Source organism: Sinocyclocheilus rhinocerous, unplaced genomic scaffold (assembly GCF_001515625.1).
Source record: "Sinocyclocheilus rhinocerous isolate Xijiao unplaced genomic scaffold, SAMN03320098_v1.1 scaffold1762, whole genome shotgun sequence".
Taxonomy (NCBI): Eukaryota; Metazoa; Chordata; class Actinopteri; order Cypriniformes; family Cyprinidae; genus Sinocyclocheilus; species Sinocyclocheilus rhinocerous.
In genome coordinates this window covers 74248-90341 of record NW_015636932.1, presented here as the reverse complement: position 1 = coordinate 90341, position 16094 = coordinate 74248, and the positions used below count along the sequence as shown (strand labels likewise).

The window sequence follows — 16094 nt, the reverse complement described above, 5'->3', positions numbered from 1 at the left end:
TTTTTTTTTTTTTTTTTTAAGTCCTCTTAGGACTTAAAAAAGGCTGTTCATCCACTCTTCACTACACTGTTTGCAAAGCAGCTTTAGACAATGCTGGCAAAAAGATAACAGATCCTTTTAGGTCTCAGTTAAAATCTGTGTAAACTGTTTAATAGATTGACTTAAAATTCATTATAGTTTCATAAAGTTTAAAGTCTAATCTTACCTAAGTCTAATCAGTTTGCAAGGAAATCTGTGATTCATTTATTTTTTATATATTCTAATGATACACATGAAAACATTTGTCAAGTTGCCAGACATAACTAATGTATTGCTGTCCAAATAAAATGAGGAAATAATATTATTTGTCTATTGTAATGCAGTAACAGAATACAACTTCCATACAGAGAGACTTAAAGACTGCGTTCTTGTCTTAGGACAACTTTGAACTTTTTTGATCCACTTCAAATGTTGACTACTGTATATCGTATTATATTTGAAAAGACACATGGCCTCTGATTAACTATACTGTCTAAATGAGCTGTTTGTACTTGGACCCCGATAACTGCTGCTTGCAACTATTTTTTTGTTTGTTTAATATTTAAAATAATATTTGCTTAAAATAAATAATATTTTTTACTGTAAAATAAATTAGTTTTAATGAAGATTATTTTTTATAGTCATATTGATATCTAATTACACAATTTTGGCCAAATTGTGCAGCCCTATAAACAAGCACAGCAAAACAGAAGCTGGAAAATAAATAAATAAATAAAAATCCCCCAAAATGTGCTGCCCTAGTCAGGTGTCATCATCAGCTCTCACCAGCATGAGGTAATCAGCAATGTACTCTGGTTTTAGACATTTGACCCCCTGAGCTGCAGCTTCACTGACATCCACTCTGCCGTCACCTGGTTTTAACCGACTAAAATCCACAAACAGGTGAGTGGTCTCTTTAAACAGCGAAGGAGAAGGGTCTGGCAACACCTATACAAGGGCAGAGAGGGTTAAATACAAGACAGAGTAACAACACAGAAAGGAAGCAGGGGAAAACGGAAATCACTGCCTGTAAGGTCACAGGAATCCAATGTTATTTATGGATTCGGTGTGGAATCAAAAGAGAAGAAAAGACAAAAACAACAGACCTTGGCTGCCCCAGACTGCAGCAGCCGTCTGAATCCAGCCTCTCTGGCCTGGTCAATATTCAGCATCACCGTCCAGCCCCCAAACGCACCCTGCATGTCAAAAGCATTAGGTGCTGCACCATGTACTTGCATGCTCATCCAAGGAAAACATATATATGTGTACCTCCTTGTTTGAGCTGCCTTGTAGTGTTTTCCTCCATCGCATGGCTGCCAGTGCCAGTCTCTTCTGCTGAGAGTTGATGGATGGCAGAGCGTCCAGGATAGAGCTGCTGCCCCACTCGTACTGCTCCTCCTAATACACATACAGGATATGAACAACATCATCTTATAAAACGGATAGTTCCGGTCCTTGATTCTTATTGGTTGAGCCAAGTTCGAAGCTGTTGTAAATTACTCTACAAACATACACCTTTGTTTACATTTGTGTGTTGCTCGGCAACCACTTTGTTGGAACCACAACCGTTTCTGAGGAACTACATTGTTTGGAGGAAGTATAATGTTTTTATTAATATCATTACACTTTATTTGCTTTGTTTTATTTTGTGAAACCTTACTACGTATATGGAATAATGGTTTTATAAAAGCAATAAGCCCCGTGAAGCCGTGGTTTACAGTGAATTTATAACAGCTAAGGGGGTTGTAGGCACGACCAACAACGCCCCTTAGCTGTTATAAATTCACTGTAAACCACGGCTTCACAGGGCTTATTGCTTTATTTTATCACTGAAAGACACTAATCACAAATGCAGACACATACCTCTATGAAGTGTCCTTCTGCACGACAGGCCTCCAGATACGAGCGATGAAGAATCCACTTGCCCGCTGCCATAGCGGCCAGATACTTCTCATTCCTCAGAGGATAACCAACAATCACATGAGTGCAGCTGGGATCAAAACTCTGTTTCTCCAGCACAACACCACCTGCACATGTACACATTCATGACGCATCAAATAGAGAACATTTAGGTATGGAATACAACAACTGAATATAGTAAAAATACAGAGTAAAACAAGAATTGTTTTCTATTTTAATATATTTTCAAATGTAATTTATTCCTCTGACGGCAAAACTGAACTTTTAGCCATTACTTCAGTCTTGTGATGCTTTTGAAATCATTCTAATATGATGATTTGCTGCATTTCTTATTATTATTATCAATGTTTACATTTATTAGCAATGTATAATGGTAAATTTGCAGAAACTTAGATGAACAAAGTTCAGAAAGAATAGCATTTATATTAAAGATAAATCTTTTGTAACATAATAAATGTCTTTTCTGTCACTTTTGATCATTTTAATGTGTCCTTGCTCAAAAGTAATAATTTCTTAAAAAAATATCTTACTGACCTGGAAATTATGAACAGCAGTGTGTAACATATCATATAATACATACATACACACAATTATACACACATATATTATATACAGTGGGTACGGAAAGTATTCAGACCCCCTTAAATTTTTCACTCTTTGTTATATTGCAGCCATTTGCTACAATCATTTAAGTTAATTTTTTTCCCTCATTAATGTAGCCCCTATAACATTAACTCCTGCAGAAAACTTTCTGCAAGTCAGTGACCAAAAGCCCATTCACTAGCTTGTGCATGGAAGGATACAAACTCATCAGGAGTGAAAAAAAAGCGGAAAAAGTGGGGGAGGAGGGGGGAGTGTGTCACATAACATCTCCTGATGGCGGACCGCAGACGGTAGAGAAGACATTTTTTTAATTCATTTTTATTTTCAATGTAATATTGCTCACTTTTTACCGTTCACGTTTGAATACACACACACACACACACACACACACATTTTTCGTTTTATACTTTTAGCACAGTGCTTTAATTAACATGCTAATGACCGCTTTCATGGTAAGATGGTGAAAAATAATTTCAAATTATGATGATTGTCTTTGACCATTGTGCTGCTTTGTGCAGTTTTTTAGGCTTTCTACCACAAAAGCAAATTTTTAAAAACTGTGATCTTTTAATCTCAGGGCCCCTGCATTTTGTTCTATTCCATTATGCTCTATGCTACTTGCTATTGCTCTATGCTATGTAGCTATTTTTGAACAAGCATTATGTAAAAGCTCAGAACAATACGTGTCTGACTGGAATCTGACAACATGCTTAACTTTATAGATAGTCCATAAGACCGATTAGCTAATTAGTTGATTTTGAAAATATGTAGTTTTACACATCCCTAAATTAAATTCAGTGCAGTCAGGTACACTGACAGACACCATAAAAAGTACAAGAAATGGGAGGCACTAGGGCTGTCAAAATGGCTGAAAAGTGAAATTCGAATTTTGTACTTAAATATGATCAATATTCGAATTATATTCGAATTTAAAAGGCATAGTTTCATTTAGGGGGGAAAAAAGCTTTTGGCTTCTCTCCTGAGGCCACAAGAGGGCGCATCGAACAAAATATTATGCACGTTTCTTCAAAGCATAATAAAATAACACTACTATCTTTGAAAAAAGTGCATAATGTTTAAAATAAAGTTCATAAACCTTATATAATTAAAGTTGCTTAAACAATTATAAACCAAACAGAATCATGCATGTATGTATAGTTTAAAGGGGTCATATGATGCTTTTTTAAAGATCATTATTTTGTGTATTTGGTGTAACAGAATATGTTGACATGCTTTAATGTTCAAAAAACACATTATGTTTCGTTGTCTGTTGAGGAAGTACAGACGTTCCTCTCGTTGATAGCAGAGGAGCGGATCCAGCGAGAGCTTGATGGGGCGACGCGGAATGAAAAAGTTTTTCAGGAGTTGCGGCAGTAGAGGCGGCGCAACTAACGACATGTGAATAATCCCGCCCACTCTAAAGCGGTACTGAACTGCAGTGGAAATACAACCCAAGCCGTGCCGAGCCGTACCGTACTGAGCCGTGCCGTGCTACGCAGTGGAAAAGCGCCAAAAGAGTACTTTCTTCATTTAAAAACTTAAGATGCAGATGGGGAAAAACCGCCATAAAGTCTTGAGACATGTTTTTAAAAAGTTGAACTTACATTAATTTTCCATGGCTTTCTAAACATGCGGCTCTCTTGTGCGAGATGCGAGTGCAACGGTGATAGATGTCCCTCTAGAAAATGTGATAAATATGCGTTCTGTGTGAACGGTTTGGTTTCGGTTTTGACGTAAACAACATCATCTCCGCATTGATGTTCTTTTTTCCCGCAATATTTTGAATGAACAACGTAGCAGCGGCGCATCTAGTGGGTTCAACTGGATAGACTAACAAAAACATTAAAATGCAATGACACTTACATCGTCGTCGTATTTCGTGCGCCACTGATAAGGCTGCCTGAAGCACACCTAAAATTCGAATGCAACATTTTTGCATTCGAATGTGGATTTTTATTTTAAATTCGACGAATATTCGAAATTCAAATTTTTTTGGGACAGCCCTAGGAGGCACTAGGTTGCTTTGTGTACTAACCTAGCTCCTCTATGAGATGACTGTAGTCGATGCGTTCCTGTGGGTTCAATGAAGACAGCAAGAATCGTGGAGGATCCTTGACCTCCTCCTTATCTTCAATCTGTTTAGGATAGATCCAGTTAGATCAAATTTGAATAAAATGAATTATAACTGCTGTTCATGTAAAGTTCAATTAATATCAACACTTTGTTTCATTCATGAATGAATTAGCATTTTTAAAATATTAGTTGAATTAATGGTTTAATGACTCACTCCTAAAGGTAGCCACTTGCTGCCACCTACTTGAATAATGTAACTTGCACTGACTGACAGCCTGTTTACAACATGCAGAGACCCAGTGCTGATTAGGGGTGACCCCGAATAGTCGAAGATTTGATGCTTCGATAGGAGGAGCCTGATTCGACTACCAATCTCACAGTCGAATATTCACGGGTGATCATGCCATTTTGGCTATATGGGGGTGCTCAATGTCTGATTTCACATAGAACTACCGGTTTTCTCCCAATAAGTTAATATACAGCCTATTATGATAATGCTGTAAATAAGAATCTGAAAAGAAAGAAGTTTTAAATAAATATTTTTAACGTGTGAATAAATCCAATCACCCCTATAGATTTAAGTTTCACTTTCCATAATCCGTAACCTACAGAGGAGCGTTTTGGCAGCAGGGATTTAAAACTTTAACAAGACTCAAACTGACACAGACAGAGTGAAAGACTGAATTTTTTCGATCAGGTAGGGTACAAGTGATTTCAAAACATTTCAGCCGGTTTATATATATCGTGTATATATTATTCATCTCGTATAAGATGCATTTGGTTGAGTTGCGCTGAAAGCGCTTCTGCGCTGCAGTAAAGCGCTTCATTGTAGTACTATGGTGATTACCTCTTCAGCGCGCAGCACGAGCAGGACAAACAACAATGCAGAATATTAATAAGTTGATAATGTTTGATAATGTATAATGTTCTCATTATAATGTTATGTATATGACAGTCCCAGTCATAGGACTAGGACTGTCATATACATAACATTATAATGAGAACACTATTATAATAAAACGCTGTGAATTTTTAGAGTTTAGTTGCCGTGTTTCTGCACGTTGTTACGTGAAGAAAGCGTCCACAAAAGGAGTTCATTCAGAGCCGCGCAGACACGTTCGCATTCTGGGCATTTTGTGCAGATAGCCTATAAGTCGTAATATTAATGTTATGTTGTATTAATAACGAAGCGTATTCTATATGAGATAAATGATGAGTTATATCCCATTGATTAAAAACATATCAAATGCTTCATTCTACTGGTCATCTTCAGCACGCGCAGCTCAAAACAAAAATGCATAACATTAATAGACCTAACTAGTCACTGTCATATAATAACGTTATAATGAGAGCACTATTGTAAAAAATGTTGTGAATTCTTAGGGTTTCACTGACGTTTAATGTTAATCTTTTAATCAAAACTATGTGCGAGGCGTCCATTACACATTTTCCCTGTGTATTAACAGTAATTATAACTGTCGAATGTCTGACTTGACTCTTGGTAACGTATTTTGCCCCGCCCCCAAACATATGATTCGACTATTGGCAAGATTTGAAAATTCCAATTCGACTATGAAAATCCTTAGTCAGGGACACCCCTAGTGCTGATACTGGTGAAATATAAGCACTCTTGGAAAGCCTCATGTCCAGTTAGATTTGAGAATCGGAACTAAGTTATATGTATCAATAAAACCACACAAGCTTATTTATACAGCAAAAAAATATATGGTTATCATAATCACAATATTGAGCCACTCAAAATCAGCTAATCCTTCAACGAGAGAGCCCTAGGTATGTGCACCTGTGGAAGGGAAGGAACTGCAGGTTTAGAGGTGGGGAAAGCAAGAGTGAGTGCTTCAGGTGTTTCACGGTTCTGTAGCGTCTCAGCTGGAGGTGGGGTCACCTTTGGCTTCAGCTGTGCATCGATGACTTCAAATGCAGCTGGGAAGGGTCAGAAGGGTTGAATCAGAACATTTATAATGCGATTTTACTTCTTTACACTAGGGTTCAAAAGTTTGAGGCAAGCAAGTTTTTTAAAATTTTTTATTAATACTTTTATTCAGAAAGAATGCATTTAGGAATGAAACGGTTACCGTATGATAAACCATGATAAAAAGTCCCAATGGTTAGTATTAACATTTCATATTTAATTATCATTAAAACTATTTTTAATATTTTAATGTTTATGAAAACAAAAAGCGCATAGTGCTACTAATTTTATTTGTCATTTGTTGGAAAAATCAGCTTTACCCTTACAACTACAAATTATATTTTAAACCATATTTAAAGGGGTCATATGATGTTGCTAAAAAGAACATTATTTTGTGTATTTGGTGTAATGAAATGTGTTTATGCGGTTTAAGGTTAAAAAAAACACATTATTTTCCACATACTGTACATTATTGTTTCTCCTCTATGCCCCACCTTTCTGAAATGCGTCGATTTTTACAAAGCTCATTGGTCTGAAAAAGCGAGGTGTGCTGTGATCGGCCAGCTATCCAGTGCGTTGTGATTGGACGAATACCTCAAGCGTGAACGTTTGGGCGGCGTTATGCAAATCTTCTCACATCGTGACGTAGACATGTGGGGTGTGTTAGAACGAGCCGTTTTAGGTAGGCGTGGTTGACTCTTAACTTTTATAAAGAATATCTCTTTGGATTTGAGACTTTAGTCTTTGCAACTTTACAGATCTTCTTTATGCACCAAGAGCTTGTAACACTCCAAAGAGAAAGGAAAAATTGAAATCGCATCATATGACCTCTTTAAGTAATAGACCTCTGTAAATTGCAATAACATTTCCTCAATATTACTGTTTTTACTGTATTTTTGATCAAATAAATGCAGCCTTGGTGAGCATAACATTAAAAAATTCTTACCAAACCTAAACTTTTGAATAGAAGTGTATCTGCACTAAACTACATTTTCTAAAAATGTAAAGCATTTTTCTCATACCCATTTCCACAAGCTCAGAGTCAGTCATAGAGTCCCTGGCTGTGTGGTCAGAGAGGGGCGGTGGGACGATGGTTTCAGAGTGCTGGGAGGGGCTGCCAGGCCACTGCAGGTTATCAGCCAGTTTAGCTCTCTCCTCTCGTGCTGTAGGGTCATCCCACACAATCTGCTCACTCTGAGACGGCTCTGTGTTCAGGTCCACAGCTACTTGACGTGACATTCTGCCAAAACACAATCTTTTATCATGCAATCTTTAAAAAACACACCTTTCACAATGGGAAAAAGTGATGCAACAGCTTAATGATAACCAGCATATGATGCACATGAGTAAGATGTATCAGAAACAGAAGCAAGAACATGTCCTGTGTCTACATTCCCTAGTTAAAACTAAAAACTGTGCTGTATTCTCTTAGATGCTACAAGCTTTGAGAGAGTGATGGGAACAGAGAGAGTACTCTAGCTAGTCTTGTTTTTATACCGTAGGGCCTCTAAAGTGCGGCTGCGTCTTCCCATTCGCCCCAGGCTGTCCGGGGTGTGGGGTGAGTCTAGTCCCCCTGAACCTGTTCTGGCCAACCGCGAGGAGCCTCGACGACCGCTGGTCAGTTTGGTAGCAGACATGATCTCCTGAAGTTGCCTTTGAAGACTCTCTCTCATCTCAAGTGTTTCTGTGAGATCTGAGGGAGGGAGAAGATAAGAAAAAGGAATGAAGAGAAAAAACGAGCTGTGAATTGTGACTTTAGATCAGTCAGGGACAAACATAGAGATTTAATAAATGAATCAAAGACACGTCTTTAAAGAGGACTCACTTCTTTCAGTGCTGACGGTCTGATCTTTCTCAGGCTCTCCCACACTGCCACGCTGAGGGGTTGAGATGTCTGTGATGCTGTCAACAGGACTAAGCTTTAAAACAAAATTAAATATTTTACAAGTTACAGCATATAAAAAAAAAAAGCTCGATATGATAGGACTAAAGTGTATGGGTAGTGTGCAGTGCAAGGTAAAAATCCCTCACCCTGGTCTCCTCATTCTGTGTAAACTCCCTGAGTCTGGTGCGGGGGGTGGAAGGAGGAGGTGACCTCTGAGTGCTATCTGCCACCTGACTCATGGTGAGGCTCATTTTGGGGTTGAATGTAAAAGGGTAGAGTGACTCAGACACATGCTTCTGCTCATCTGCACACTGAAAATAGAATGTACAATGGGATTTAAACCCCCAACTTTTCACTATGCTTTGAGGTAATTTTTATGTACTAATAAAACAGTTCACATCTTTGTTGCATGTTCAGATAATAAATATAATATGAACTACAAGTTGTTGTTTTTTTTAACTTGATTGATTAAAAGTAGCTGTGTTTCCATTACAGATTTGCGCAAAACTTTAGCAATATTTTATAAATGTCGATAAAAAGCGATAAAAAACCGATGTTATGCGACTAAATCTTAATTTTTTTCCCTTTCGCGATAAGTCATGGTGACGGATTTTGGTAGGGTTATGTATATCGCAGCCACTGCACTAGCCGTTATATTTAATCAAAGCCTCTTCTGGGACGCTTCTGAAATGTGCTGCAGCGCGGCTGATATGAACACAAACACTGACTAGAGTGGCCGCGATCAGCTCCGGTAGCCGTGTTGGAGCCGTAACGCGCCGCAGACGTGTGCAGTGTAAATTGTCTAACCAGTAATGGCAAGGAAAGCCCCTTATACTTGAGAGCGGCCAAGTATGAAGTGTTTCTTGGAGGTTATAGTACATTGAAGAATGATCATGACTTTTTTACGTACGCCATGTGACCTGTAAATGCGAAAAAAAAGTTTCCTATTCCTTTTTCAAGCTGCCTTAAAAAACCACCTTATGCGAGCATAAAATCTTTTTTGCGATATATGGGCGTTTTTGCGAAATTGATGCGTTTCCATTAGGCGTATTTTCAATTCGCAATTTGCGCAATTTGAAGGGTAATGGAAACGCAGCTAGTGATAGTAAAGACATTATTATGTCACAAAAGATTTGTTTTTCAAATAAATGCGGTAAATGCTGTTCTTATTAATCAAAGAATCCTGAATAACTGCATCACAGATTCCACAAAAATATTAAGCATTCATATTTAAACTTCTGTGTGTAAATTCAGAATCAACACATTCAGAATCTACACAGACACCCTGTTTTGTGAGATATGCATTTAGATGCGTACGTACAGCCTGTAGCCAGTGTTGTGACACTATATGCAGTCCTCTCTCTTTGACAGCTTTGTATTCCTTACTGTTGTCTCCTACTTTACCCTGGTAGATGTAGTGAGTGACAGAGTTGTCACACGACCACCTATAAGAGAGAAAATGCATTAAACTCCACCACTTTGGCTAAAACAAATCTGTATTTCCTACCAACATCTCAGATGGCATTATTACTTTTAGACTGACTCACTGAAAATGAGAGAGATTTGGCATATACCTGAAGTCTGCACCTAAAGAGGCGGCCACTGCATTGAGTTCACTCTGTTTCTTGCTTAATTTCTTGCTTACACACACCACCACCCCAATAAGAGGAGCTGCAGCCTTCTGCTCCACCTGCAAGACACAGACACACCTGTATATATCTGTATACACATAGAGGTTGTGTGTGTATATGAGTGTGTGTGTACCTCAGGTTCAGGCTCTTTTCCCAGTTGTGGACTGGCAGTCATGGCTGCGAGACTTGTGAACACTGCAGACAGATGTGTAGGGGGAGAGAAATAAGAAAACATTAGATTAGCTCTGAGAAAAGGTAATGGTTATAAAGAAAATTATAAATGCTTATAATTCTGAATAGTAAACCTGCAGTTGTGATTTAAAATGCTATTTAAAAAACTCGTAGGTTTGATGTAAGGCAGGGTTTCTGCAGGATTTGTGAAGGCAAATTCAAGACTTTAAGACCATGTAAAGAAAATGTATGTAATAAATAGAAGTGGACACACAGAAATCCATCAGAATGAATTGAATTTATGATTAAAACAAATATCTGCCAGTGGGGTTAGAAAAATTACATTTTCAAAAGAAAACCAAGCATATTTTTCCTGATCCTATTGGCAGATATTTGTTCTTGTTTTAAAGGGGTCATGAACTGCCTTTTTTATTATTTTGCACTGTTCTCTGAGGTCCCCTTATAATGTTATCAAAATTTTTACATAAAAAAAAAACTATTTAGAAGTAATAGGCTATTTTCTGTCCTGTTTTTCGATATAACCAGCTCAGCATTGCCTTTAGTTTTAGTCTTTCTGAAAACCCCGCATCGAACTGTTCCTTGTTTGTTAATGAATTCATGGTAAAATGAAGTGAACAAAGGACCAAGTTCGTACTGCCGCAGTCTGGCACTTCATTAAAAATAAAGTTCATCCACTCTTTCCTAATGTTGGGATCAGAAGGAAGGCAATGCAAAGACTGTGTTTTTCCACAACTTGGCACTGCACAGTGTCTTGTATTCGGAGTGATATTTATCGTTTGGTTTCTGCATAGACCTGTGTTTACCTCTCATTATTTACACTACATGTGCGAATCGGTGGGTGGGGCTAAACAGGCAGTGATGTAGAAGTAGGTGTTGATCTTCTTCTGCAGAGGAAGTGTTTCGCCACACTATTACATCATAGAGTGACGCATTCTACAACCTGTCATTTTGGCAGATTGGCTTCAATATAAGCCGTTTTTAGAATAACAAGAAAGTTTTGAGTTCTGAAATGTACAGGATGTTTTTATAGTACAATGACCTCTTATATGTCAAAATATCAAGGGAATTTTGGTTTCTCAGTTCATGACCCCTTTAAAGATAAGTTTACTTCATTTTGTTAAGAAAAAAGACATGTTCATTTTGCATTTCAAGTAAATGTATCTTGATTTAAGGATGTTTAGATATCTGTACTGGAAAACAAGACAAAAATACTGAGGAAGACATAAAACTTGAAATTACCTAGATGGTGAGGACTATGAGCAAAAGGTCTTACCTCGCTCCCAGGTGTTTGGCAAGCTGAATGAGAGACTCTCGCTCAGCTCCAGTGAACTGACTGACGGACAGCACACAGTCTTTGAGAGGAGAGAAGCCTTCTCTCACTGCTACTGGAGTGAACAGAGGATGAGAGGGTAGTGGCAAAACACACTGCTGCTCCACACACATGGCCTGAACACATACACACACAAACAGTCCATTAGTAATAAATAAACATCACAAAAAGTATCCTGCCTGTGCATAGACTCAAACGTATCTTTCTTACCAGCCAGGTATCTGTCGCAACCTCATCTACTGTGGCCTCCACATCACAGCCCAGCAGTGGCACGATGGCATAATGCGCCACAGCTCTCGAGCGGCCGACCAAGATCTTCCCAGCATTTTCCATGACTAGCTCTGAGAGTTGCGCTTCAGACTCAGCTCCAAAACCAACCAAGATAAAACGCTTCCCTGCAAAAAGTCCACCCACTGAGGTTTCAACCAAGGTGGAGTCCTTTACTGCAGGTGGAGGCTCTGGAAGCAAAACACTCTGCCTGCTGCTGGTACTATTAGTGGCCTGAGGCAGCTCCACTACGGGAAAGACAGGCAGAGAAGCATAAGGGAGACAGACAGGTGTAGACAGAGGAGGGTTTAAATATGTATCAACTCACCCACAGTCTGGTCATTCTCCATGTACTGTGAAAGCAGGTCTTCCTCTGCTCTGGCTTGTCGGCCTGGACTAGGGGCAGGAGGGGGAGCTACAGAGGGTCTGGAGGCGCGGGGGGCAGCTTTGTGAGGAGCAGGCATATCAACAGCGGCTGGGGCAGGGGGCAGAAAGGAGGGGTGAAAGTAGTCATCCTCTGGGAGCAAGGAACCACGGGAGAAACTGTCCAGCAACCACTGCACGGTCACTATATGGGGTCTGAGGAGAAGAATACATGTCCTAGAAGCACATTTGAATTGTTTAAACTGCACCCTATTCTGGCCAAGGAAGCCAAATTAGATACAGGGTATATACAGGAATCATGGAGTTAAATTTAATACCTTTTATGACCTTTTTTAAGACTCTTCCCATACATTTTAAGACCTCATCGCCACTCCAAGTTTTAACCGATTACATCGGCGACACTTTAACTTACATTTACTATATATTGATTGTAAGATAGCACAACTAAACAGACTTACTTTGTGATAACTCCTTATCAATACAACAATTCAGAAGTGGGGAATGAAGCACACGATAATTAATTGAGTGACTAACCAATGCAACCCAAGAAACAAGAATTAGACCAATAAACAAAACAACTGACAAAACTTATTGAGGAGGGAAAATAAAGCTCTCCGAGCTAACGGGCAATGAGTTCACACAGTATATTCAAAAGATGTATTTGTCACATCAACTCAAACCATAGCTGTTTTGTGGAACACTTCTCATGACAAACATCTGACTGATCAGACAGTTTACCTGTGATTACGGAGTGCTTGATTTGATGCAGACTTGACAGAGTGTCAGTACTGCACCTGATCGTGTCTGAATGATCATGGAAGGTAAAATAATGATCACAACTATTACATCATTTTAATTGTGCATTCCAAGCTCATGCCAGTAAAAATAAAATAAAAAAACAGCCCAAAGTAGCGCAATTATGTCCCAAATATAAAAATGTAATTTTCATCCCTAAAATACATATTTTACAGTCACTGTTATGCACATTTATCATAAACACAGCTCAAATGCTTCCTACTAGTGTGGCCCAAAACATTTAGCACAGTTTTATTACAGGTAGAATGCAAAATGTTTCAGTACAAGCATTTCAACCAAATGTAATTTATGCAATATTTCAAACCTTTAACCCATTGGGGAAAGTCAACCCATGGCAACAGTTTAAAAGCAGACCAATTTCATGGAAAAAAACAACAACAACAACAACAACCCTGCATCCAACACGAGCTGCAGAAGTCAGATTTGACTGATCACGGGTCAAAAGTAAGGAGAGATAACTGACAAAGATGTTGGAGGATTTGCTCCTCAACAGATCCCGAGCTCATTGACAAATATCTTTTATCGTAAGATGTGCTCCCTTTACACATTGCGTGCGCGATCGCGATATCGAAAGTGAAAGTGATCTGCGACTGCTAGCGCTCATTCAAAAAGGGTTTAAATACGCCACATATTGATAGCGGCGCCCTGATGTGTGAAAATAATATAGAATATTAGAATGTTTGCGGGAGCGCAAACAAAAATCGAGGGAGCGGATGGGAGCGTGCGGTAATGGTCAGAAATTCAGCGAGAGCGGGATCAACAAGCCCCGCGCTATCACGCAGCAGCACAGTCAGTCAGTGAGCACTGTAACAGATGACGTCAAATCTTGCAGGATTCCATAAATAAACAACACAGAACCCCACTATTCGGACAAATATACACAATGAAAAGATGATACAAAATTTAATACCTTGGAAAATGGCATTTAAGACTTTTTAATACTTATTAAGGGCCTTAATTTTCTCTAAATTGATTTATCAACTTTTAATACTTTTTAAGACCCCGCGGACACCCTGAGATAGGAAGGGTCCATCTGAATGACATGCACCATGAACCTTGCGCAAGGGGTGTGCGATATTGACAAAAAATAATATCTCGATATTTTCTGGGATTTTATCGATAACGATAATTAGACAATATTTTGCGGAGTGTGTTATTGTGCTGGTATCTTAAACTAACTCCTATTATTTTTGATATTCTTCATATTCTGTGTGGTGGTCAGTTCACACTGATAGAAATGAATCTTTTTCAATAAGTTTAAATTGATTTTTACCTTTTATGGGCATTTTTACTATTATAAAGCCTTTTGCTTCTAAAAGTGTGCATTGTCTTTTGAGTCAAATTCTTACATTTAATCAGTGAATTAGAATAATACGACATTTGGTTTGTTACCAAGCAAATGAAATCAGTATCAACAAAATTCCCCTTTGCAATGCAGAGGAAACACCAGAAGCTGCATCTGAAGTGGAATCCAGTGGAGTCTAGAATCCACCAGGGGTGGTTCTAGACCCTTTTTAGCTGGGCTTCAGCCCCCCTATTTGTCATCTCAGCCCCCCTAAAACTATAATCAGCTATTTGAATGATCAGGCCAGTGCTGCTTCCTCAAGAAAGTTTATCAAGATGGCACAAGAGATCTCAATGTGGTACTCACGCGCTGTGATAGATCGTATAACTGTAATAGGCAATTGTGTATATTTACTTCATCCAGTAATACAGTTTTTATAAGCACTGTAAAATACTGTTTATTTAGGTAATTTGTATCATTGTATCTAATGGTCTCTCTGAGGGCTAAGCGTGAGGGTGAAATCCTAGCAGCGCCCCTGATTTACACACTGTTCAATGTAGGACATGAATGCATTTAACCTGCAGTTACAAATGCATACATAATATTTTGATCTATTAAACATAAAATGTTGAATTCTGATATTTGAAATTATTTAAATAATAAAAAGATTCTTTAAATGTGAAATTAAAACCGCCAGTAGGTGGCAGCAAGTCACTTTAAATAAGTGAGTCATTGCTATTGAACCGAATCATTTAAACGGTTGATTCATTCAGGAACGAAACTCCGTCATATTGCGCAGACATGCAAAACAGTGCTGTGGCTGGAATTATTTTTGTTAGCGAAAAACAGCCAATATGGTGTCTAAAACGTAAGTCTCTTAATAAACTTCTTGTATTGAACTAGACTTCACGTAATGCATGCGTGCATTCTGTAGGTGTGTTTTGAATGGTTTTTGCAAAATACTCCATAAATGTCAAATCACACATCGTTAAAACAACAATTACGATATTATCGCAGACAATATATATCGCACACCCCTACCTTGCGCATTCTGCAACTAGTTACAGAGGTCGACCGATATGGGTTTTTCACTGGCCGATGCAGATATTTTGAAATCCGGGCAGCCGATGGCCGATATATGATGCCGATTTTTTTGGCCGATTTTCTTTTTTTCCCCCATTCATCTCATAAAAGTGAGTTTGATTAAATGATTATTGCAGGGTACAAGATAGTAATGGTAGTAGTAGCCCAATTTAGAGTAATAATACATGGCTCAAAACTTAAGCACTTTCTCAAAACAGTTCTGAAGGATGCTTTTTGTTTATGTTTGCTGACAGACACCAGTGTTTCCAAGAGACTGCAAATTAATTCTCTGCCAGCAGGAGGCGCTTTGGGAGCTGGAGATATAGCGGTTTCCCCAGTAACGGCTGTAATCAAATAAGCTGCTCACAAACGCTATTATCAGGCATTACAGGAAAGACGAAATGAAAATTACATCGAAGCTTTTCTGAAGACAGTCGGTTCTTTTCAAAGATACATTCATATAAAAAACACCCGCGCTGCATTTTAATTTTGAAACGTGAAGCGCTCATTTTATTCAACGAAGTATAAGCCTTTTGGAAAATCGATTTGTGGCGGTCAGTTTTGATATTGTGACGAGCCGTCACAAATAACTCAATGTATAGGAAACACTGGACACTGCTATAAGTCAAATGGCCATAGTGATAACAAAAATAAAAGATTTCACACATATTACACAG

The 16094-nt window shown here is 38.5% G+C and overlaps 1 protein-coding gene across 1 annotated transcript in view; it reads right to left on the bottom strand.

The window, feature by feature from the left end:
* Nucleotides 1–16094, bottom strand: part of topbp1 (DNA topoisomerase II binding protein 1) — a 27398-nt gene that overhangs the window by 1464 nt on the left and 9840 nt on the right. Inside the window, exons 10-25 of the mRNA XM_016563055.1 lie at nucleotides 12178–12428; nucleotides 11793–12097; nucleotides 11526–11698; nucleotides 10194–10305; nucleotides 10004–10119; nucleotides 9751–9874; nucleotides 8576–8740; nucleotides 8370–8463; nucleotides 8042–8237; nucleotides 7567–7784; nucleotides 6416–6555; nucleotides 4577–4676; nucleotides 1882–2045; nucleotides 1288–1416; nucleotides 1125–1214; nucleotides 805–966 (exon numbers count right to left, since the gene is read on the bottom strand). Of these exons, the coding sequence (XP_016418541.1) occupies nucleotides 805–966; nucleotides 1125–1214; nucleotides 1288–1416; nucleotides 1882–2045; nucleotides 4577–4676; nucleotides 6416–6555; nucleotides 7567–7784; nucleotides 8042–8237; nucleotides 8370–8463; nucleotides 8576–8740; nucleotides 9751–9874; nucleotides 10004–10119; nucleotides 10194–10305; nucleotides 11526–11698; nucleotides 11793–12097; nucleotides 12178–12428 (2539 nt within the window). The remainder of the gene's footprint in view (nucleotides 1–804; nucleotides 967–1124; nucleotides 1215–1287; nucleotides 1417–1881; nucleotides 2046–4576; nucleotides 4677–6415; nucleotides 6556–7566; nucleotides 7785–8041; nucleotides 8238–8369; nucleotides 8464–8575; nucleotides 8741–9750; nucleotides 9875–10003; nucleotides 10120–10193; nucleotides 10306–11525; nucleotides 11699–11792; nucleotides 12098–12177; nucleotides 12429–16094) is intronic.